Source organism: Candoia aspera, chromosome 7 (genome assembly GCF_035149785.1).
Source record: "Candoia aspera isolate rCanAsp1 chromosome 7, rCanAsp1.hap2, whole genome shotgun sequence".
NCBI classification, from domain to species: Eukaryota; Metazoa; Chordata; class Lepidosauria; order Squamata; family Boidae; genus Candoia; species Candoia aspera.
In genome coordinates, this window is record NC_086159.1 from 6,391,331 (window position 1) to 6,416,896 (window position 25,566).

The 25,566-nt window shown below is 44.4% G+C and overlaps 1 protein-coding gene across 1 annotated transcript in view; it reads right to left on the reverse strand.

Moving 5' to 3' along the window:
• LOC134501192 (plexin-A4-like) overlaps positions 1-25,566 on the reverse strand; it is a 51,929-nt gene that overhangs the window by 997 nt on the left and 25,366 nt on the right. Inside the window, exons 5-7 of the mRNA XM_063308800.1 lie at positions 25,140-25,340; positions 12,093-12,189; positions 8,988-9,178 (exon numbers count right to left, since the gene is read on the reverse strand). Coding sequence (XP_063164870.1) covers positions 8,988-9,178; positions 12,093-12,189; positions 25,140-25,340 — 489 coding nt within the window. The remainder of the gene's footprint in view (positions 1-8,987; positions 9,179-12,092; positions 12,190-25,139; positions 25,341-25,566) is intronic.

Here is a 25,566-nt window from a genome sequence, read left to right on the forward strand (position 1 = left end):
GAAACACTGCTATAGATGATGCCCTTTGCTATCTATTTTACAGTGTTACTGAAAATCATTGTTGATGATCATGCAATCAAGATAGGAAGCCACTAGTTTCCCTGCAATTATTTGCCTACAGAGAGAGATATATAAATCACCTAACTGAATGGCTCAAGGTAATGCACAAAACTTTAAAATATATTATACTAGTAATATAAAATAAAACAAAAAATACAATCAAGATAGGCAGCCCCTTGCTTCCCTTTATACGTTTGCCTATATAAAGAGATTTATACATCACCTAACTGAATGGGTCAAGGCAACACCCAAAATTTAAAAGTACAGCATTTAAAAAAAATGACCCCAAGGGGCCAATAAAACCAAAATACCCCATCATGTAATTTGGGCCAGTCCTTCTCTCAGCCCAACCCACCTCACAGGGTTGTTGTTGTTGGGAAAATAGGAGGCAGGAATATTAGGTATGTTCAATTGAGTTATGGATAGATACACAGATCATTCATAGATAGTTAGATAGATAGATCATGATAAAAATATAATAATAGAAATATTACAAAAATATTAAAATATTAAACTGCCAACCTGTCCCACAGGGCCTGTGCAGAGGTCAACGTTTTTAAAGTTTTCCAGCAAGGCAGCAAGGTTGGGGCTATGTGTTTATATACAGCAGGTCCCTGCTTTAAGAATGGCTTTTACGCAGCAGTGTCCACAAAGTGTGGTCAAAAAAGGTCAAGATGGCGGGCCCAGCAGTGTGACTGAACCTCCACCTATTTTTTATGTGTGATGCAGCATCATGGCCACCATCGTGACTTTTACTATACCTTGTGGACACCCTAGACTTATGGATCTAGAGATGGGTACAAGATTTGCACAAAGAATCTGATCAATCAGTCCTCAACAAAATAGAAGGTAATTGCTCCGAGTCAATGAACAGTGAGCAGAAACTCACATACTTAGTCCTCAACTTATGACCATTCATTTAGGGACCATTTGAAGTTATGACGCCATTGAAAAAAGCGACTTACGACCAGTCCTTGCACTTATGACCATCACCACATCCCCACTGTCACATGATCAAAATTCAGGCACTTGGCAACGGGCACGCATTTACACCAGCTGCAGCATTCCGGGGTCACACGATCACCATTTGCGACCTTCCCAGTTGGCTTCTGACAAGCAAAGTCAACGGGGGAAGCATATTTGCTTAATGACCACATGATTCACTTAACAACCATGGCGATTCACTTAATGACCTTGGGGAAAAGGTCATAAAATCGGGTGTGACTCTTAGCGACTTAGTAACTTAGCTTAGCAATGGACGTTCCGGTCCCAACTGTGGTGGAAAGTTGAGGATTACCTGTAATGCAAGCCGATGGTGCACTAGAAAAGACATCTATGCTTGGCCAGACTGAGGGAAATGGAAAAAGGGGAAAGCAATAATTATTGGAGCATCCTTGGAAAAGCTGTAAGGTGTTGCTATGGACAGGTTGATATGATGAACATTGGTCCAGGCAGGCACCAGGAATCAAACCTGACTCAATGGCACATAACTATTATCAACAATGTGCAACATGCTTCTCCTCTAACAGCTTAGGAAGACATGGACAATGCACCGCCCTGATTAATTTACTGGCCTTGCAGGCTGCTCCGATGGCAAACGATTCTGAGCGGCAGACATCCCAGCATCCATAAAAAGGTAAATGTACAAAATGCCAATCAAAATGTATCGATGTAAATAAACACCAGGAGGAACACTACAAATACTTTATAACATATGGCTGGCAAGCTTTGTGCCAAGGCAGGACAAGAGTTTTTAAAGGATGGCAGGAGGACATGACATTTCTCGCAGGGCATTACAAGAAGGGAGATTCATTGATGTGTTGGGTGGAAGCCGGAGCGGGGGAACCATCTTTCCCAGCCATACAAGCTGTTTGACAATGGAATCAGTGACCCAGAGTAATGGTGGAGCACCCGTGGTTCAATGTCCTTAGAGAGGACAATAGCTGGGAAGAATTTGAATTTCTGTGAGCTGGAGGTTAGACCTGATCTAATTGGTCTTTCCCACTCTATGATTCCATGAAATAAAAATGTCTCCTGGAGACACAAATGCACATAACACCCAGCAGACTGATAGCTTATCTCACCCCGCGTCCTGCTTCCAATGGTAGCCAGCCAAATCTCGCTGGGTGGATGGTAGTGACGGATCTCTCCTGTTTGCCTGCAGCTCCCAATAAGAGGGAGCTGACCCAGCCAATACCTGATGGCCAGGCCCTCCCACCAGATCATCTTCCAAAGCCCACAAAGTTAGTAGCGATTAGCACATCCCTGCCACAACAAATACCAGGTCAATGTCACGTTGTGTGGCCTTCCTTGGTTGTAAAGCCAAAGCTGATCACTTCTGCCAGGCGTCAGGAGCAGCAGGATCTGGCTGATCCTACTTCCACGGGTGCCCGCCAGCAAATTGTGGCTCCTGTGATCCCCTCAGATTCCAAACAGACTATCACTGGCTTCTCCTAGGGAGGAAGGAATGGACATTTGCCTCCTGTTCTAGATCCCAACTTTATTAGATCAGTAAGTTCTTGCTAGACCTTTTTGCATCCTCGTTCTTTGTTCCTAACTTCACCAAGCCAACCTGTTGATTTCTCCTTCAGCCTTTCCTTGGTCTTTGACTCTAATTCCTACGCAGCCCCCTGCAGCTCCCTCTGGCCTGCCATTTCAATGTCGGAAACCGTGAAAGGAGAGGAAAAACGTCTGTTCTCTTACAATATGTCTAATTCTATCAACATACACCACATCTACCTCGCCGATCCCTTTCCTAAACCCTTTGCAAATGTCATTTTGGCTTGCTCTTTTCCAGATTTACGGATAAAGGCAATCATTCTCCTGCAATGCACCTACACCATCAATGCCTATTTGAGGATAACGGCTGCTTTATTTTCCAGCTCTCTCTTAATCATTCCTAACATGAAATGTGTTTTTTCCGATGCCCGCTGCACATCCCGTTCAAGCCCCTCGTCTGTTACCACCAGCTCAGGCCCCATCAGTGGGGAGCTGAATGCAGGCTAATTTGCATGCATCCCAATTAGGTCCTTCTGAAAGCTTTTCGCTGTTAGTGTGACCAAACATGGAGAGCAATTTAGTGACAAGGGTCTGGAAGTGACTAACGCTCACTTGGATCTTGCAGCCGGACTAAAAACATGCTTAGAAGCAAACATAATGGGAGGAATTTGTCTGATCTCAGCTTATGATTACAGCCTTAGGGGAAATTCTATGGGCCCAAATTTTTAGGTAGACGTATCCAACGGCACTTCCCAAATTTGAACCTCAGTTGGAAGCCATTTGTTGAATCGAACTCCACATTTCTCTGAGAAGGCCCCTCCCTCCTGCCATTTCATAAAGCTGTCAAAACGGCCATATTCCACCAGGGATGTTATTTATTTCCTGGTTCGTTTTTTAATCCGTTTATAGGGCCACCCATTCGCCTAGGGACTCTGAGCGGCCCACAAGAGTTGAAAGGGTTAAAAACACCCCAAAAGGAACATATAGCATAATAAAGCATAATAATGATGCTGTGTCAGGCCCAAATGCATACAGTAGCCTTGTCTGAACCCAAGATGATTGTCTTGTGGGGAGGTGTATTAATTTAATGTGTTTCTTACTGTTTATGTACGAGGGGGGTGATCCAGTTAACAGGCCTTCAGGGTCTTGGCCCTCATTTTATGAATACCCTTCGTTCAGGGGTGTGTGCGGGGGGGTCAGAAAAGTCAACATGGCAGTCACAATTATGCAATTGAAGTCCTACCTCATTGCAATGCATATAAAAAGGGATAGGACTTCAATATTGACCATATTGACAATATTGCCCATATTGACCTTTTTGGATCAAGGACACCTGGGTCTCCCCCCAAGATATGGATGACCATGATTTGTCTGCCCCTTAGATTACATTATTTTTCAAATGCCTATGGCGTTACTTAGAGGGACACGGTGGCACTGCGGGTTAAACCGCTGAGCTTGCTGATCGGAAGGTCGGCGGTTCGAATCCGTGTGACGGGGTGAGCTCCCATTGCTAGTCCCAGCTCCTGCCAACTAGCAGTTTGAAAACATGCAAATGTGAGTAGATGAATAAGTACCGCTTTGGGGGGCAGGTAACAGCATTCCGTTTAGTCATGCCGGCCACATGACCACAGAGGAAGTGTCTTCGGACAAACGCCGGCTCTTCGGCTTTGAAACGGAGATGAGCACCGCCCCCTAGAGTCGGACACGACCGGACTTAATGTCAAGGGAAACCTTTACCTTTACCTATGGCGTTACTTACCATCTTTTAATGATAATGCATTAACTGTCCCTACTAGTAGATACCTTGCCCTTGACTCTGTTGAACCCAGCTCAGAATCCACTGGAACTGCAAACGCACCGTGAATATTGTGCATCCCTAAACATCGCGTTGCATAAGATTGTAAATGTTGTAAAACACAGAAATAAACAAATGATACCCTGCAGGATGCTGCCAAAGTCTGTAGATGGGGGCACCTTACTCCAAAACTGTAAATAAAATAAAAAATAAAATTTGGGCTGGCAGCCCAAACATACAGAATGGTGTTACAAAAATGTGTACATTCTGGAAAAGCGCACCCACAATGCACAGTACTTTAGGGAGAACTGAATTGGAAAAGGCACATACCCGATGACGGGAATGACAAATGCACTGATTAGTAAATGGGCCTGTGAAAATATGTACAAGCTGCTCCGCTGCCGAGGAAGACATAAGACCACTGTTATGGTTGGAACAAAGTCCCAGATTTATTAACTATAAAGAACCGCAGTGAGAACATATCAAACAATAAGGAAACGTACAGGCACCAAGGACGTGACTAATCGACCACATTCTTTCCAACTGTTGAGCAGAACCATCTGGCTTGAGGCTTTCAGGCATACGTACGTACCCACCAAGCTATTCCCTTTCAGGGTGAGCAACATTTTGTGTAGAGCAGAGGAGGAGGGAGGAACAGCAAGCTAAAAAAATGCAAGATGTGATATCAGAAAAGGGAAAGGAACTTAGAGCCCAACAGGGTCGGCTTGTGCTGTGACTGAGACTCAGAGGGGAAAACAGGGCTTCGAAGTGTCCTCTGCTACCAGCATCCTGAGTAGGTGCCACTATGATGCATGAACCTCCTAGTTGGTGGGATGCAAGCCAACACTATTGTCTTTAGGTAGTCTCTAGGTTAGAGATCTTAGCTGGCAAAGAACATGCTTAGGATAAAAGCGGATTTTGGTTGCCCTTGTGACATGCTTGCCACAATGTACCTAAAAGGACTGGTAGGGTCCTTACTGTTAGCAGGGAATTTAGCACGTAGCAGAGATATAACTAAGGTAGTTAACTGCGGATGTGAAAAAGGTTCCTTTTGAACTGTTCAGAGAACAACCCTTTCTCGTTTGGAGTACAAAACCTTGCAGAAAACCTGTTTTGAGGATGAATCTTCACAAATGTTCCTGTCTCGGATGCAGAGTTACTGTCTCAGGTGTGAAATTGGCTTTCTAAGCATTCTGGAAGTTTCAAATGCTAAAGCTCAGAACAGTTTGAAACAATGGTTTGCACATCCTACTGGTAACCTTGTCTATCCCTTCTCTACAGCACCAACAACCCCATGGGACATAAGTTTGTAAAATTTTGATCTTTCTTACCCACTCCACCATTAAGGAAGCTGAAGTTTCCCTGTTTGCTCCACCCATTCCTGCTGCTCATTGTTCGATGGGATAGAGCTTCCTGGATTAGAAAGGACCGCTTTCCAGCCTTTCAAACCCTCTCAGGCTGGCCAGCAGTAAGAAAAGTTGGGTTTAGTATATTTCTTATACTTTTTAATGTATTTATTGATAGTTGTTTACCCTGTTGTATGCAGCTTAGAGTCACTTGGAAAAGTGAGATGGGCGGCTAATAAATTGAGTAAATAAATACTGTACGTAAATAAAGAGGCAAAGTAAATTTCACCCCACTCACTAGCTTCCTAAGGGCACCAAGTCCCTAAGTGTGTTGACTATGATAGAGAACTACCCAACTGGGTTGCAAAATTAAGAAACACCCCCAAGCTAGTAGGTGAAAAAAGGAGCTGGCCAGGCAAAAAAAAGAGGTAACACTAAATCCCTACTCAACCCTACTTTGACTTAGGGTAGGCTAGGTTACGTAGAAAGGAAACATTATGCTTGGATGAGGTGAGATGCATTTACTATTTCTCTCCTTGGATCAGGTGGCCAAAGTCAGTCCATATGAGAGTTGTGTGTGTGTTAAGAAAAAGGAAGGGCAAAAGAACTACTGAGAAAGCTTGGAATGGCATTTGTACATTAAAAAAAAAAAGCAAAATTGAGGAGCCAAACAAAATGGAGCTTTACAAATAAATGCACACATCTCTAAACCATGCTTTTGCACTATAAGAGATTTTTGGAGTTGCTAAATTTCCCTTCCTCCCTTTTAATATATATATATATTTAGGCTTGTGAAGTTTTTCAAACACTGAAAATGCTTGTACAGTTTGTGGGTTCAGGCAGAAAATACTCCAGTGTAGAGGATTACTACGATGTATACCACAATAGAATAGTAATGCTTGCCAAGAAAAGATGATCAGAAACAAACTGGAAACAGACACCATCTAGGTCAAGAGTTTGCTTTCTCCCTCTAATTTCTAAGCCTTTACAGGTAGTCCTCAATTTACAACCATTCGTTTAGTGACTGTTCATAGTTATGACGGCATTGAAAAAAGTGACTTACGACTGGTCCTCACACTTATGACTGTTGCAGCATCCCCGCGGTCATGCGATCAAAATTCAGGGGCTTGGCAACCGGCATGTATTTACCATGGTTGCAGTGTCCCAGGTTTACACGATTGCCATTTGCAACCTTCCCAGCTGGCTTCCAACAAGCAAAATCAATGGGGGAAGTCGGATTCGCTTAACAACCACATGATTCAATTAATGGCTGTGGTGATTCAGTTAATGACCATGGTAAAAAAGTCATAAAATTGAGCATGACTCACTTAACCACCACCTTGCTTAGCACCAGAAGTTCAGGTCCCAATTGTGGTCGTAAGTCGAGGACTACCTATACATGTCATGCATAAAAAAACAGATGGGGATTTGATAGCATGCTTATGGCCACCATCTTGATTGTTTTGACTCCCTCCCTGTGGGACACCCCTGCCCATGAGGCTCACAGGAGACAATCCTAATTCCAAGGCAATGTTTGGCATCACCGCTGGTAGGGCTGCCAGGTGACCCAGGAGCCAGTATGACTTAAGGAACAGCATTGATCATGAGCTGTTTGACAGACATGAAAACCGAAGCTGCTCTTGGGTTCAATCTCACTGCCTCCCATGATGGAAAGAGGCACTGTTTTCCTGAATCAGAGAGGTGGAAGGAGAAGAGACAGAAGCCAACATTGTGCCTAAACAGTGTAGCCCTATATAGCCAAGATAAATCTTCTACCCTAACAACTTTGACCACCAATGGGATCTAGATCACAGGGCATTACAGAGAGCTGAGCTCTGAACCCCACCAGTGAACCAAGCTGAATTCGAGAAGGAGGAAAACCTTCACCCAGAGACCACGCCAGTAGTTCCATGCTGGAACTGCAGAGTCCAGCAAGTAGAAAGATCAGAGAATTGGAAGGGGCGACTGAGGCCATGGAGTCTACCACCACCCCCTCCTCAGTGTAGGAATCTAAATTAAAGCATTCCTAGTAGATGGCTGTCCAGCCTCCACTTGAACAGATCCCGAGAAAGGAATCCATCAACTCTCTTGGCGATCGTTCTTCTCTTGAACCGCTCTGATCATTGGAACATTCAGACAGAACCTCCCATCTTGCAGAGAGATCTGGACCATCTTCCGTGGGACGCTCCTTCTAGTCTATCAAATGTGTCCTCATATAGTCCCTCAGTTGTATTTTCTCAAGATTGAAAATATCCAGTTCTCTTGGCCTCTCCTTGAAATAGGTAGCCTTTAGTTTCCCAATCACCCTCATTAGCCTTCTCTGCAATGTTTCCAGTTTCTCCGAACCCTTCCTAAATGTGAGGCCCAGAACTGGACACATTACACCAGATAGAATAACCTCTGAAAAATACAGTGGAATTGTCGCTTTCCATGGTTTAGAGACGACATTTCTGCTGATGCAGCCTAAAATCACCTCTTTTCTTTTTTGCAAGCTCATCACATTTTTGGTTCCTATTTAGGTTGTGATGATGTACGATAACAAGATTCCTTTCAGATATATTCTAATCAAGCCAGGTATTCCCTAGCAGCACCATTTAGCTGACCTTGGCTGATCTCAACGAAAGCTGAGCAGGATCAGACCCTGGGGAGGACACCACCAGTTCTAAATTAGATTTGGAAGTAAAAAAAACAAAACAAACAAAACCATTCTGGGGGAAGGAAGTGGCAAACCACTTCTTTATTCTTGCCTTGAAAGCTATACGGACATGTCCACAAAGTCAGCAGAATCTTCTGAGCATGCAGTAAAAAAAATATAGATAAATAGATAAAACCGTGCATTGGATTTCTATTTTTATTCTAAAACTATTGCATGGGATTTCTGTATCTGTTTCATTCTGCAGAAGCCACTGACCCAGGGTTTCCCAACCAGGGTTGCGTGGCACCCTCGGGTTCCATGAGAGGTCATGATTTATTTTAAAAATCATTTCAAACTCGGGCAACCTCACACTAAAGAGGTAAGTTTCATTCTTTATTTTTAGTTTAAGAACACCGTTAATGCATATACGCAGGCCTACCCATGAAACGAATATAATAATTTGGGAACTTCTGGCCTATATTGGAGCCTGAATGGGCAGGAGGGGTTCCCTGAGGCCTGATGAATATTTCAAGGGTTGCTCCAGGGTCAAAAAGTTAAGAAAGGCTGCACTAACCCATGACTGGTATAAAGTGACTCATTGCAACATTTAAGAACATCTAGGCACGAGGGAGGAGAAAGCGAAGAAACTTACTTCCGTAATCTTGGGATTGGTGCACTTGCCTCCGGTTCCCAAAAGCTCCAGCCAGCGGTTCTCCAGGATGGGGCAATGGTGCTTCAGCGTACATTGATCCAAGTCTTCGCACCAGCCGCACTCGTAGTCTGGATCTGCTTTCAGACACAATCCGCAACTGTCTCTCATGGCTCCACACTTGTATAGGTGGGCTATGGGGAGAAGAGAAACCCACTGAGGAGCTGTGGCCAGAGGTGGGCAAGGTTGGCCTTGACAGGAAGTAGGGGAAGGGGGATGGCAAGAAATTTATGGCATCTTCTTCTTCTTCTATCAATTCCCTTTCGGTTGGACGAAAGAGAACCAGCTCTGGAATTTTCATTTGAAGGAGGACAGAATTTAGCATGCCTGGTTCTTACAATTTTTAGTGACGAGCAACCAAGCAGTCACAGCAGTTCTGTAGAAACGTCTCCCTAATGTTCTGTAGCTGCCTTAGATTCTCATTCAATCCCAAGGGAAGATGCTCCTCCCCTGGGGCTTTGCAAATTGGGACGTGCAGTCAGCAAGGGAGGCTGCAGAGAGATGAAAAAGTCCAGGGGTTTCTGGGATGTTGTAATGGTACGTGGGAATGACCTTGGGAGACTGGGCCCAGAAACGCTGCGAAGGGAACGGCCAGGTAAGAGACAGCTGAGCCCACAGCTGGATAGCGGGCAGGGCAAGAGGCTCAGAAGGGACCTTCCCTAAGTTCTCGGGTTGTAAAGAAGATGTGGGGAGAGAGAATTGTACTTTCAGACTTGCAAGTTTCTGTCAAAGTAGCTTTACAATGAAGTAGAATTAGCTTATCTGGCTGTGTTTCCTGTCTGGTCTACCTGGTAAGGCTGACAGACGCCTTCCTCTAAATGGAAGTGCGGAGGGCTGAAGAGAGGAATCTATGAGGCACACCATTACAGGTCTCAGGTAGACCTTGCCTGCCTCACAAACCAAGAATGGCTTCCACTCCCAGGGCCTTCAGGAAGCTTGCAAAAATTCAGCTTTTCCAGAAGACCCCTGGAACCTAACTGATGCGGAGCCTCTGAAGCCAGACATGTAATTCTCAATTGCAATAATGTAATTTTCGCTTCATTGCATTTCTGCGTATTGATCTTTTGCATTGGCTTTTCACTGTTGCTGCCATGTACCAGCTAGTCTTTTAAGATTGGAGGCATATATATATATGTGAGATAGTTACAGGTAATCCACACTTAACAACGGTAACTGGGACCAGCAACTCCATCACTAAGCAATGCGGTTGTAAAGCATGACGTCATGTGACTGCACTGACTTACGACGGCAGTTGCGGCAGTCCCAGTTGCCGTCGTTAGGTGCATCTCACACGGTTGCAGCATTCCACAGTCACGTGGTCGCCATTTACAACCTCCTGCTGGCTTCCCCATTGACTTTGCTTGTTGGAAGCTGGCAGTGAAGGTTGCAAATGAGGATCACGTGACCATCACGCTGGATGTTGTAATTCTGGTTGCCAAGTGCCCAAATTGCAATCATGTGACTGTGGGAATGCTGCAATGGCTGCAACCATGAGAAACAGCTGTAAGTCCCTTCGTTCAGCACTGTCATGAGTTCGAACAGTTGCTGATTGAGTGGACGTTAAGCGAGGACTATCTGTAGATAGATAGATATAGATAGATATAGACAGACAGACACACATACACACGCACACACCCCTAATAAATTCCTGCCGTGGAGCTTTTCCAGGCAAGGAAACATGAGCAGCTTCATAGTAAGGCACGATGCATCACAAAATGCAGCCCCAGCCTCAGTGGTTCCCTCTATCAGCCCCGACAATAAAATTCAGCTCCCTAACACCATAAAAAAATTGGAACGAGGCAGAAGAGCATCAGCCTCTTTTGCAGGGAAGGAAAGACAACCAAAATGGCAGATTTGGGCCCAGATGAAATGAGGAGATAGGAATTCTTCAGCCCCATGATGCAGCTCAGAAGCCAAAATGAGCTTTAAAGGCATAAAACAGCCTGCCTCAGCGTAGGTTCCCATTTTAAATGTTAATGACTGGTAAAGAGAAAGGCATGGAAAGAAATTGTGCTCTGTTTACTCCCTGCCTAAATCCTAGGATTAATCTGGAGGATCAGAAACCAGCTGGACAGTTCAAAGCCGTGGCAGGTTCTCTGTATCGTTTAATGTCATATATACAAATCACAAATACCGAGAGGCAGTTCACGGACACAGAAGGCTTCCAAGGGTGCAGGGAGTGTTGTGGACACAATTGTGCCTAGTTCCCCTATGAGCAAATCCTTAATGCCCTGCCTTTGATCTTCTGAGCTGCTCAGAAGCAATCGGTAATGGTAATGCCAAGTTCATCCAACTCATTTTCTTTCTGTTCCTCCTCCTCCCTCTCTCTGGACACCTGACAAATATCATTCTTTCCTCCTCCCCAGGATGCAAGACAAACCTGCTTTCCTCTTTCCCACATTCACTTCACCCAGGTCCACCCAACCATTCACCTGGTTTCTGGATTAGAAACTGAACGAAACAGGTTCACACAGCCAACTAAACCAATCCAGAAACACGCCCCCCCCAAAAAAAGAAAAGAAGCCTTCCCACCAAGGGAAAGGTAGTGTGTTTTGCACATTGTACAAATGCACGCAGCATCTCGGACAGACCCAATTGCCCGAGTTGTGGGAATGGAGCCAGAATGAACTTGGGAAATTATTTATTTATTATTCACATTTCTATCACCGCCCAACCCCCCCCAAAGGGGGAATTTAAATTAAGCCAAGCTCAGAGAGCACCAAGGACTCCACAGTTCAACCCTGAGCTACAGAGATTCTCTTCTATTGAAATTAAACTTAGAAAGTGGGAAATTCACATTGGGATTGGTGGGGAGGAGAAAGGAGTGGTTTTTCAGGCATTTAGAGTGCAGAAGAGAGTTGTCTTGGTCAGGAGTGGTGGATAAGTCCCAGTAAATACACTAATTAAAAAGCAGAGCGAAAATTAGCAAGGAAAATGTCCTGTGTTAGATGACAAAAGGAAGCAGGAACAGTTTGGCTAGGTTTAGGGAGCAAAGTGGCCTGTTGCTAAGGTTACCACTTCCAAGGACAAGTTGAAATGATCCGTTACCTTTATTCTGGGCTGGGTTGTCAATGTTGAAATTCCCATTCCATACGACCGTCAGATCCACCAGCAGGCTGTTGATCTCCATCCCGTCATATGAATACTAAACAGTGAAGGGAGCAAAAGACACATCACACACCTGTTGCTCTGGCTCCAGGACGTAACTGCATGCAAACTGAGAGAAAAAAAACAGCTGCAGTTGGGGCACCCATTTTGATTTTGATTTTTTTAACGCCGAACGCCAGTGGAAAGATAGGGTTGTTAAGGGGTATCCCTGCAATTGAGAATTTGATTTCTCAAAACAGTAGAAATGCTCTAGGATTCCCTGGGCTGTTTTGTATCAGGGCTCTGCATTTTGCCCACCCAATTTATACAAGGCAGCTTTAAAAAAAAAAAAAACAAGCCATGGCTTTTCTGAGATGAAGATTTAAAAGTAACAAGCTGAAGGGGGTGGGGTAAAGACTCTTTTACACAATCGATTAAACACACTTATTTGGAACCGTTTGCCAGTGTTTCCAGTGATTGTGGTTATGCTCAGGATGGATCTGTATTCGTTGTAAATCAAATCTCTTCGGAAAAAGGCATGAAACATGCTTTTCTAAAAGCACTTTAGATGTGAACTACCAGAATCGCAGAAGGAACAAAGACGGCAAAGAAAATCTGGGACCTTTTTATTCAGAGAACAGTTTTTTGAGTTCCCCACTCTCCCTTCCTCTTCTCCCCCACTGCAAATGTACAGGGGACCAACATAGAATGGGTGTGAAAATTGTGGATAGCTGATCATAAAATTCTGGATTGCTGATCATAAAATGCTGACAAAAAAGATCATGGAAGTAAACCATCAAATGGTACAAAAATTCGGGATTTCAAATTGGCCCACGCCCAATTTGTGTTTTGTTCCTCAGGGCAGCATGGCTTGGAGAAGCTCCACAGGCCTCATGGTGTTTGTCTCGATCAGCCGATGCTCAACTCCACGTCTAGAGTACCTGTGGTTTCTACCTATGACGTTCAAGTGAACGCCGAGTGGCGCAGCAATTTATCCCTGATCAAAGTAAACACAATTAGCCATTAACTAGCTGGCTTCTACACCCATGTCTCAGTCTCTGGTTTTTTTATTTTATTTTACCAACATGGTTGCAGTGCGGGTGAAGCATTCTTCTGGAATAAGGGGACCCAGGACTGTGCAGCGTCATGCAGAAATAGCATTTGCAATGAGATTTTGGTGTACGAGAAGAAAATGCTGAAATTGACGACTTGCCCAATGTTGGACGCTACCTGGGTGTCCTTCCTCCATTATCAAGTTCAGGAGATCAATTCACAGGACAGCCATAAACACTCACATATTTGGAGGCCTGTCTGATCTTTTTAATCAATGGTACCAAAGTACACAAACAGCTGGCCTCTCCCCTAATGTGCTTTTCTATATTTGAGCATCGCTCCCCTGGGTGTCTCTATCTCGGATTTCAAAATGCCCTAGCAATCCCTTTCACACTGAGGCCATAACTTCAGGCCTGTTTCTCTAAAGCTTTAATAGCAATGGGAGTTTCATTCTCTGATTCTAACATCAGATCGTCATAACTGGATTTGCTTGATGCTACCCCTTCTGATTGCACCATGTCAATTGTTTTGTTTTGCTTTATGATTCCCCAAGCATTTTTTCAAAAGAGAATTTTGCCTGTTTAATAGGCAAAAGCCACATTGCATAGGTTCGTCAATGCAGAAATACAAGCTCAATGCCATCGATGCCTGTGCTACTTTAAAGGGGAGGCTTTGTTTCCACAGCAGTCTCTACCCCACGGGGGCTCCACTTTAAATCCCAACGTTTTGAAGAAGTCGTGAGAGATAGACACATTGTCTGGTCAAGGGGGGAAAAAATCAAAATCGATTTCTGCACACAGGAGCTATCCTTTCACACAATCCATTTTTCCTCTCTCTCTAACCCTGGGCTTGAAGAAAGAGCCTTAAAGATAGCAATTGGGGTGACGGGGGTGGCGGTGAGGCATAAAACCTTGCAAGCTTGAGTGATGAGTAATTAACCCAAGGCAGAAATATGATGTGAGGAGGACAGGAAGGGGAGGGGTCTTTTGCTGATCTCATATATCTCCTGACTTCATTTAACATTAGTTCCTCTTGACTGCATTGCTACTCCTGCATAAGGTGGAGCGGGGCTTAAGGCTATGAATCCTTCATGGCCTCGATGGGGGTTTTATTGCCACCAATGCTCTTAATTAAAAGAGTAACATCTGTCTGGAAGGCAACAAGCAGAGGCCAGAAGCCTTGACCCCCAGCCACCTGCAGGATGCAGGAGCACCAGCATGGAAGTGTACATGAAAGAGCAGCTGGAACATCTGGGATGTCCACGGAGATTCCCAGCAGCTAGAGATGGGCAGAGGTTCCCCAAAGATCCCTGAGCAGATTCCTCCATTGTGCTAGTAAAGAACCTCTCCCTGAAATGGCCAAACTCTTCCTTAGTCCAAGCCGTGAATACTTAATTCATTTCCACCCTGCCTAACTAGAACAGTAAAGTGATTGGAGCTGCAGGATATCTCAGGATTAAGCTATTACAATACGTATCTACGGAGCACAAATTGATCAAAGCATAAAAATCCAGGCGCCTCTAAAAGGAAAACCTTTTGCAGTTTAGTTTATCTACAACAGCAACCCACCACAGGGTCTGCACGATTGGGAGGGGAAGGAAGGGTCAAACTCAAGGTAATGGACAGAGCATTGCAATGGTAGCCCCACCCTCTTTGAATGTGTGTGTCTTCCCAATTTTGACCTGGAAATGCAGCATTATCTATAAAAACTTTTCTAAACAGACATCTTACCCTTCGTTATAGCCAAAAGACTGAGAAAAACAAGTAACCCCTTACGAAAAACACGTATTTTATAAGAATAAACAAATAGCAATTATGGATTAAGCCAGAAAAGAGATGAAACAGATTTATGAAAGATGGGTGAAGGATGACAGAAACAGAGCGCCAGCCCTGACTGTCCATATGAGAACCAGCGTCAGCACTGGCTGTTGTGAGGAGCATCACTGAGGGGATTAAAAACATCACAACGGGGGTTGCAAAGCCATGGCCCATCATCACCCACCTATACAAACGGAGGGGCACTGACTGTATGGTTGTGACTGCCATCTTGATTCTCCACACTGTTGCCGTCTGCACAAAATATCGACAGGGAAGCCAAGCTCAGAAAGGCTGGCTTGTCTTCTCAGAAGTAAGCCCTATTGATCTCAAAGGAGCTTAATGTTGAACAGAGAATGTTTCCTCATTAGATGCTAAACTGTAATTTGTTTAAATCTTGCTTCATTGATTTAACCTCCACTAGCAGCGTTCACACAGCATGCTAAGCCATCAGTCTCAGATGAGGAGCCACTCTGGTAGGATTCACACAATCCACTGAGCTAAAACCAAGCAAACTATCTTATGGCTTAGCACAACCCATGAACCCGGCTTTTATCTTGCTTGTTGTATTAACAGCCAGTGCTACCCATCACTCTGCAAGTTCTAAACTGATAGATTTTCCTAAAGACATAGTTCAAATGCACAACAAGGAATGCTGGGGCTACAGCCACACATGCTTTTGTTCAAACAAAAGTCTGCTCCTTTGAATGCCATAGCCAGGCCCAGAACCCTTGAAGTTGGTTGACGGGGACACTAAGCTTGAGCAGATTTCCATTTAATTGCAATGAACACTGAGTTGAACTAATTAAATGTCATTCATACAACTACTCTCCATGTGTTCCATACCTTTCCCCTTCTTTTACATTCCAAATCCCATTTGGGGGGCCTCTTTTAGAAGAAGGCAATACGTGACCCATCTTTGCAGGCAGTCCTTGGTTAACTACCACAACTGGGACCAGAATTTTGGTTGCTAAGCAAAGCGGTCATTAAATGAATCTGACCCAATGTTATGACCTTTTGGGGTGGCCATTAATTGAATCACTGTGGGTGTTAAGCGATCCACATGATCATTAAGTGAATCATGTGGTTCCCCATTGATTTTGCTTGCCAGAAGCCATCTGGGAAGGTCGAAAATGGCGATCATGTGACTACAGGACACTGTGACAGTTATAAATGCGAACTGGTTGCCAAGTGCCCAAATCATGGTCATGTGACCACGGGGATGCTGTGACAGTCATAAGCGTGAGGACCGGTTGCAAGTCGGTTTTTCCAGCACCATCATAAGTCTGAACCATCACTAAACAAATGGTTGTTAAGCGAGGACTAACTGTATTTTAAAACCACCCTTCTGCTGGGTTCTTAGCAAACAAGCCCCAACCAAACAGACTCAGTTTTGCCCTTGGCCTCTGCAGTTTTTAAGAAAATACCGTCCCATTTGTTTTCTGCATCTCTTCTGAGTTGATTCGCTTCCTTTCTCCCACCTGGCGTTTCCTTGGGATGTGTTGCTCCTGGGAGAAAGTGTTCACTGAGTAGTTTAGAAAGGCTTCCCTCCTAGCAACTTTAATTAGCTCACCATTTCAACTGCACTTTGAAGAGAGAAGGTGGTGGGTAATATCTGTTATTATCCTGTTGGGGGACTGATTGTAGCAATGGGGTGGTCTGAGTACAGAATCCCCAAATCCTTTCTGCAGTGGGGTCATTTGCCATGGTTTACAATGACAGGAAAACACAACTAATATTATCCCAGAGGGAAACCGGGCTCCTAAAAGGGAGCCACCCCCAGATGAAAGGGAATGTCTTTTGCCCAAGTCTTATCCCTGCTCTTTGCTCAAAGAAAGGTCAACATTTTGTGAAAATTTCGTAAGGAAATGTATTCTCCGGTTTTAGCTGGGAAAAAGATCCTGGATGAAAGCCATTAACCATATTCATATTCAGACCAAGAAAAATGCATGGATGTCTCCCTGTTTCAACCAGGGGTCAAATGTGAGGGTGTCTTTATCTGTTTATATCTTTCCAGACATGGAAAGGGGGAGACAGGAAGGCTGCAGAAATGGCAAAATGCTATCTTTGTAGCAATGTCCATCTATCATTCCACTATAGCTGTGAAAATCAATCAGACACACTCTGCTGTGTATGGCTTTTGCTGCAATAGACCAACACAGACAAATCCACTCTTGATAAAACTTGGAGAAATCCATGGTGAAAATTCTCTTCTCGTTCTGCTGTGAAGATGGGACTTGGCAAGGCTCTCATCCTTTTGTCTTCCATGTAAACTTCCCCATCCAAACCTTGATCTTACACCACCACCCCAGTCTTGTCTAGGATGGATAATACACTGTGGATATGAAAGTTTCCAGGGTGGGTGGTGGGGAATCCTAGCAGACAGATGAAGTCCCTGACCTCTTAATTCTCTCCCGCCCTCAAGATACATGTTGATGCAAGGCATGATTTTAGGCATGCCCCAATGCTAAAAATAGGAAGCTATCTTCAACCTTATTCCCATGCAGTTTTCAAAATCTGCATAAATGAGGTAAACCCTAGCCAAGCTTAGCACGTTGTGAGAATGCTAGATCTGCGAAGTTAAACATACTGTCTGAGTTCAGCCAGTAAGTCATCAAACAAATATTCCCACAGCAAATGAGTGCTGAAGTTCCCTCTCCTACATCTTCAGAAGGTAGAAACAGGCGTATCAAAATTCAGAACAAGGGTCTTCCTCATCTTCCCCTACCTCCTTTCCTTTGCTCTCTCCAACCCTGAAGTTCCAACATCAAGAAAAAAAACTGGTCTTGGAAATTCAAACAGGGCTCTAAGTTCTGATCTCCATCTTTGAAGGAGACCCTCTGTCAAAGAACTAGGATCTCCTAGGATTCCTGGGGTCCTTTCCAAGAGATCACAGGATTGCAGCATCAGTCAGTTGTGATTAGAATGCTTTTGATATGAATTTCCTATTTTTATAAGACGGATAAAAGCAGCTCTGGTCCAGATGATGTTTCCTGAAGAGAGGTGGGAGAGATCAGCCTTTCGTGGTTTTGTCCCTTTGCAGAATATTCCCAGAAAGGATGTTTGGTTGAGACCTTCATTGCTAGCTTTTTAGTCAGGTGAATACATCTTACTCCTCCATTTTTTAACGGAACATTTATTTTATTCACTGTTTCATCACTGCTCTTTGCTATTTTTATTGTAGACATTATTCCTGCTTTGCAATTTAAAAAAATCTCATTGTTTTAATGCAGATGTTACTATAGCATTCTGAAATAAAAAACAAAGGTCATCACCCTGAGGGATCTTCCTTAGTCCAATACAGGGTTTCTCAACCTTGGCCACTTGAAGATGTGTGGACTTCAACTCCCAGAATTCCCCAGCCAGCCAAGGTTGAGAAACACTGGTCTAACACTTATCCCTGGTAATGTGACTTAGCAGTCAGCACAACACACTTGATTTCGTTCCTGAATTAGATCCTTCTGTGGGTTCACACAATACACCGAACTTTCCACTAACCAGATGAGTTAGGTTCACATAACATGCAAAGCCCGCCCCAAATCTAACAATGGTGAACACTGAGCAAACTTAACATGCTATGCAAACTTAGCCACTGGCCTCACCTTACCCGCTTAAGCTTCCTGTGCAAACACAGGCATGCTATGACTCTCCCTAATCTATATCCTAATGCAGAACTCAAGGCAGGCAGGCACGCTTGCAAAACTTTTCAGTGGCATCCCTTATGTGCTTGTATGGAAGTCACCTCTGCTTTCCTCTCCCAAACCCCAGAATCCATAGCACAGGTCCACCTATGCAGGTAATGTACACATATAAGCTTCTAAAACAGGGACGGACAACCCCAATCCTATTTGCTTCAATAATCTCTAATGCTTTTTTAAAAAAAAATGCCCAGCAGTTTGCCAATGATCAAATTATAACAGCACAATTTCAAGGAGAAATGAAAAGGGTACATTCAACACCTCCCCAGACAGGCTGAACTTCTATTAGGGTCAGGAGATCCCTTGAAAGATTATGGGACCTATTCCACTGCCAGAGTGTAAAAGTTTCTATCTAGTCTCAGTTTTGGCTGGAAGAAGAACTCAGTTGGAACCAGCTATGGTGCTATAGCAACGGCCTGCTTTTCTGATTTCCTATGGCCCCTCAGAGACGAAAGAGGATTGTTTGATGGGGAATAACCAACTGGGATATTGGCTGAGCTGTGTTCCACACAACATTTAATTCAATACTTGAAGGAACCCACTTGATGGATTTGCACACACATACAAATTGCACAGTAAAAGAACCAACACAATGAATCCACACAACATGCTAAGCCATTAAAAAAATCTAAACAAGCTTAATACTAAACATGATTGCAGCTTCAGGGTTCGTAACCGACTGGGTTGAGCAAATGGAAGCCTTGAGTAAATCAAATGTGTAATAAATAGGAGAGCAATGAAAGGTTAAGGGTGCTGCACAACATCAGAAATTTTTCACACAGCAGGAGCATAAGTAGATCCACATGAAGACATTTTGCTGTCTTTGGACCTTTAAACCCACCCAGACCTGCTTCCTGATCTCAAGGAACTGCTTAATGGTAGACTGGCCTAGTAGATCACATTGGCTGCGTTTACACAATCTGCTGAACCGGGTTACTGAATTCACCCATTTTCTGGGTTTGCACAATACATCAAACCATGAACTAACCAACAGGCTGGATTCTCAGTGCCATGGGAATGCAACCCAACTGCATACATATAGATATAAAATAGAAATACACACTATCCTAGTAAGGTAGACTGTGACCACAGGACCTGTGTATGTTTAGTTTATCCAAGTGCAATGTGTTGATGGACAACTTTGAGTCTCATGTCTTATGGGAAGATACTGGGAAGTGGCATCAAAAGGTATAGCTATTTTCAACTCAGGAGCCTTGCCTTGATGTGGCATGTGCTGGAGGTACAATCCCCAAAGTAGGTGGGACCTCAAGAAAAAAACCTTAGGCAGGACAAAAACTAAAGGTATATGAATTACATTTATCTATCTTTAAATTCAATTACTGTTCCATTCCAAACATTTCACTCAGTTAATATTACTCCATAGCTGTGCTCCTATGACTTGCTTAACCTTGTTGAATTAAGCCAATTTCTGGGTACATGTAATACAGTAAACCATAAACTAACATAAAGAATATAAGAATAGCCCCTTGGATCAGGCCAAGGCCAATCTTAGTCCAATACCTGGTTTCCCACAAAGCCCAACTAGATGTTTCTGGGGGCTTCTCTGCAAGAATGGGAGACAAACCCTCCAAGCTGGATGGGTTGTCTCCATCTTGGAGATAACATGAAGTCTGCAAGAACAATGGCCTTTGAGAGGCCTATCTTCCACATCGGGAACCATCTTCACATCTTGTGGAAATGAATTCAACAGGTGAATGAGGCTGTGTGTGAAGGAGGTCTTTGGTCTCTTCCAAATCTCCTTTTAATCAGGTTCATTATGACCCCTGATCCTAAGAGAACAGCCACCTGTTTTCTCCATGCCATGTGTGATTTTATACAATCCTGTCTTCACTCAGTCATCACTTTGTTTAGCTGAAAAAGTCCCTCTTGAAGGAACATCTCCCTTACCCTCCAAATGATGTCCCCATTCCTCCTTCAAGTTGGGATCCTTTCTTGGTGACTCCAGGAGCTAGTCCATGCAGTCTCCTTGGTATGGTATGAAAATGGTTTGCTTCCTTCCGAGATGCCTCCGACTTCTGGCTGCAGGCTGCAGCCCCGCAACTTCCCGAAAATCTCTCAGCCAAGTACTAATCAGGTCCAACTTTGCTTATCTTTTTCTGAGACTAGTTTAAGCCTCTTGTGGAAAAGCCATCAATGAATTTGGATTCTAACATGCTGAACCTGGATACTGACTGAACCTTTGGTTCCAGTTGACACAATACACTGAACCATCTCCTCATTGAATGAGCTGGCTTTGCACCACATACTAAGTCAGAAACACCAAAGTTAATTTTAACCAAACTTAGCGTGATGTACTAATGTGGCCGCTAAATACATTTCTACTAGGTATACTGATTCAATGTGCTGGGTTAACACTGTCCTCACAGATTTCAAATGTTTTCCAGTGGTGTTACCTTAAGACAAATTACAATTTGGTGGCAATTTTTGCAGCAGTTCTGGGGAAATATATAAGGGTTTGGAGAGAAGCATGTGCCCCCGGGGCCCTAGGGGGCTGAACAAAGGCAACAAGTCTACATTGTGCAGGTAAACCATAGGTCACAGACCAGCACTGCTGCATAAAGTCTAGACTCATCCTTCCTGCTTCCGATGCCACAAAAACAAGGTAAAGTCATCCCCCCCTTGATTTTCTTTCCCCCTTGAAGCTAAGGACTCTCATTCCCACCACGTTCTCCTACCAATTGCATCAGGGACTCTCAAGGCTAAAAAGTATCTGCATTTTGGATCCAGAAAGGCCATGTGTACAACTGATGGGCATACGCAGCCCTTTAAGAATCCTTCTGCCAAGTCCTGATTGGCACGCATGGTTTGGATACCGACGTCCAATCAACTCACCCATCATGGACACAGAGAAGCTGGGGAGGGTGTAGAGGAAAGAGACCAGGACCCTTGAGGATCTGGAAGCCCAGCCCTATGAGAAGGGATCAAAGGAGCTGAGAATATTTTGATCTCAAAGGAGGAGATATGACAGCAGTTTGGCAAATACTGAAAAGGCCCTCAAGCGCAAAAGAAAACAGACCTGCTCTGTGTTAAAACAGAAGGTCGGCCAACAACTGACTGGCAAAACTTAAAACAAGAGAGATCCAGGCTGAAGATCAGGAGAAATTTTCTGGTGGTATTAAGAGCAGAACAGCCTGCTCAGAAGAGCAATTAACTCCTGTCACTGGAGGGTTTCACATGGGGCCAGAGGTCCATCGGCCAGGAATGGTTGAGTTTCAGATCTCACTGATTAATCATGTGTAGCCACAGGCCATTAAGAATTGTTTAGTAGAACCCTGAACTGGGCAGGGATCTAGTGGCCCTGATCTAGTGGTCCACTGGGCTCGATGGACCAAGAACTTGAAAAAAAATTGGAACTTTCTTTTTGCATATGACAACAGCGGCAAGACTTCGGTATGCGCAAAGATACACAAATTCCTACAGTGGAAGAATTGATGGTGAAATTATTAGAATTGGTGGAGATGGCAAAATTGATAGCGCTGATAAGAGAACACACTGGGACTGGACGGGTTTCTACGTGGAAACCGCTTCTGGGCTATTGGCTTGTACCTGAAAAAAACAAAGTTGTGACTTTGGGTTTTGATGCTGAAACTGTTATGGTTTGTAGAAATAATGTTTAGTAAGGTTTAGCTTAGAGTAAGAGTAATATCTGTGTGGGAGAAGGTTGGAAGTCACTTTCTTTGTATTTCTCAAATTTCTGCACTTTTTTAGTCTGTCTTTTTTCTTTTAGATCTTTCCTCGAGCTTTTCTATACATGGTATTTTATCTGTATTTTGAGACTTTAATAAAGTCTTTAACACAGACTTAGTGGTCTAGATGGCCTCTAACCACCCTCCAATTCCTACCTGCTACGCTTCTATGATTGTGATGTGCAGACCAGCATCCACGTACAAAGCGTGTTGCTAGACAGGCTTCAGTCCATTGCTTAGAGCAGTGTTTCTCAACCTTGGCAACGTGAAGATGTGTGGCCTTCAACTCTCTGAATTCCCCAGCCAGCCATGCTGGCTGAGGAATTCTGGGAGTTGAAGGCCACACACCTTCACGTTGCCAAGGTTGAGAAACACTGGCTTAGAGGAACACAACACATTTCAGCAAACCAGACAACAGGACATGAGGGCAGCTGAGAGAGGCCACCTCTACATTACCAGCATCTGGGGATGCCCAGAGCACTCTTCCAGATGACAGAAATTCATCTCACCCCCATTTTATGAATGAAGCCTGGGTTAAGTTACAGGTTAATTCTTTTCCTGGGCTTGTTGCATACATGGGAACCTGACTTGAGTGGCCTTCAGTCCAGCGGGCTTTGCACGCAAGGACTCAAACCTCTGCCTGTGTGGAACAGCACCCTACCAATGGAATCTGCAGCCTTTGCGGGGAGATGCAAATGATTATGCCATTTGTGTCAAATCGGGCCATTTGCGCGACAACGGCATTATGCAGAGGAGGCCAATGATGTCAGCTGCATTCATTTCTGTCCTTCGCAACAGACGTAAATCAACGCAAGGGATGTCATTGGCAACATTGTGGTAAAGACTTCACAGTGGAAGTGACATCCGTTGTCGTGATGATGTGCTTTTTTTAAAATAGAAATTTGATGAATAACAGACACCCCCTTTCTTCCAGTTAGGCCCAAGGCGGTGAAGGTGCTGGGCTAGAAGTGGAAAGACCTGTGTCCTCATCCCCCTTCAGCCACAGAAGCTGCTTATTATTATTATTATTATTATTATTATTATTATTATTATTATTCGATTTAGCAGCCTGCTCAAATGTACCATGTGAATACAACCAACACCAGCAAATTCTGGGGTTGTTCTGAACATTTTGCTTTTCCTTGGCCTACAGAAAGAAGGAGAGAAGGGAGTTTGCTACCCAAATCAATTTCTCCATCCAGTTCTGGAATCCGACTGGACGAGCAAACGAAGACGGCATTTGCAGAAAACAAGGAGAGCGGGATGTTTGTTACAGAACTGAAGGGGATCAGGCTCACCCTCCATGAATTGATTTATACTGATCCATTTGTCCTGAACAATGTACCCTTCTCTCAAGATAGATAAAAGCAGCTTGCGCGCACATATCTCTCCCCATAATTTTTGGACATGATTTTACTGGGGGAAGTGCAGGATGGCATATATAATGTGCAACTGTAATCTTTTACGAACAAGATATATCATTCCTGCCTTCCTGCTTAGAAGGCACCCTCCCCCTGACAAAGAGCCCATTTCTGGAAGAGAAATAGCAACCGCAATACTTTTAATCACAACAGTGGCAACATGGGGAAACCTGCCTTGTGATGTCACAGTGCAAACTCAGCCCCTTGAGTCCTGACATCACACGTAAGCCCAGCAGGGGTGGACCTTCCATTGTGACATCGCCATGCACATTTTGTGGCTTGCCTCCCTCTGCCCCCCACCCCTGAGCGCGGATGCCTAGGGCTGCTCTGCACAGGGCTGGACGGAGACCTGGGGAGGGCCCAGGCTGGGGGACGATGCAGAGGCTCTGTCGGCAAGCACTGGCAGGGCATCAGGCCGTGGGGCACCTGAACGTGGACGGAGGCCCCCAAGATGCAGAAGCAACGCGGGATGGGTGGGGAAGGGCCCCCTCCGAGCCGAAGGGGTGAATGCCTGCAGAAAGGAAGCACAGCTTAATCAATTAATGAGGATCGTGGGAGCTAAGCAAGAGGGCTTCATTTATGGAGACTTTCCTATAGAAAATTACCCCAGAACTGCAGTGAACAGGAAAAAAAACCCTGAAATTTTGAGAGGCCCTTCAAACAATGAGGTCCTAAGCTAGAGCTTGTTTAACTGACACCTAAATATGGCGTGGGCTTCACGGGGTAAAAACTGCACCTCCAGTTCTTGGAATCATTTGCTCCCTTCCCCAATCTACTCTCACTACCCTCTCACCAGGGGTGACTACAGGGTAGGGGGTCAAAAAAGTCAAGATAGCAGCTGCCCAACCGTGGGATTAAGCCCTGCCCCTTTTTCCATGCATCAAGAGTTGATGTACTTCTTAAAAAAGGGAAATGAATACATCTATCTATTCTGTCTATCCCATCCCTCCATCCCTCCATGCATCTATCTATCTATATCCAGCCAGCCAGCCATTATCGCCATCCATCCATCCATCCATCCATCTTAAATCTATCTATCTATCTATCTATCTATCTATCTATCTATCTATCTATCTATCTATCTATCTTCTATATCTATCTGTCTCTAATCTATCTACCCATCCATCCTTAAATCAATCAATCTCTCTCTCTCTCTCTCTCTTTGTATATCTGTATATACACTGTGTTATTATTAAAGAAAGTTTTTTTAACTGGAAAAAAGGGGTGGGGCTTTGACCCAACAGTCCCAGCCGCCACCTTGATTTCTCCCACAAAGCCCCTGCCCCCGCCTCCACTGCCGAGGGAGCTTACTCACGGAAGTGTTCTGGCACTGGACGTTGGAACTGTTGAATCTCAGTGCAGGCACTCGCTTCTCGTTGCCCTGGATGGTAATGATGCATTCGTAGCCCCGCTGACCGGACTGCGGTTGGGGCAAGTTCTTGGCCTTCAGAGTGATCGGCTTGATAACATCCACGGGGACCAAGATCTTGTTGGCTCTTAGCAGCTGGGGACAGTCCTGCAGAGAAAGCAGATGTCGTACAATTCTGGGTGTTACAAAAGAAAGCATTGTATATTCACCTTCCCACGTGCATCTTCTCAAACCCAAGATTAGGACACAAGCGTATTTGGAAGCCTACCTGGGTTTTTTTTCTTTAATTTTGGTGCTTTTCTTTTCCAAGACAAGCTACTCTCCACCCGCCACCCCCCACACCATACACACACACTGGGACCAAGGAAGTGTT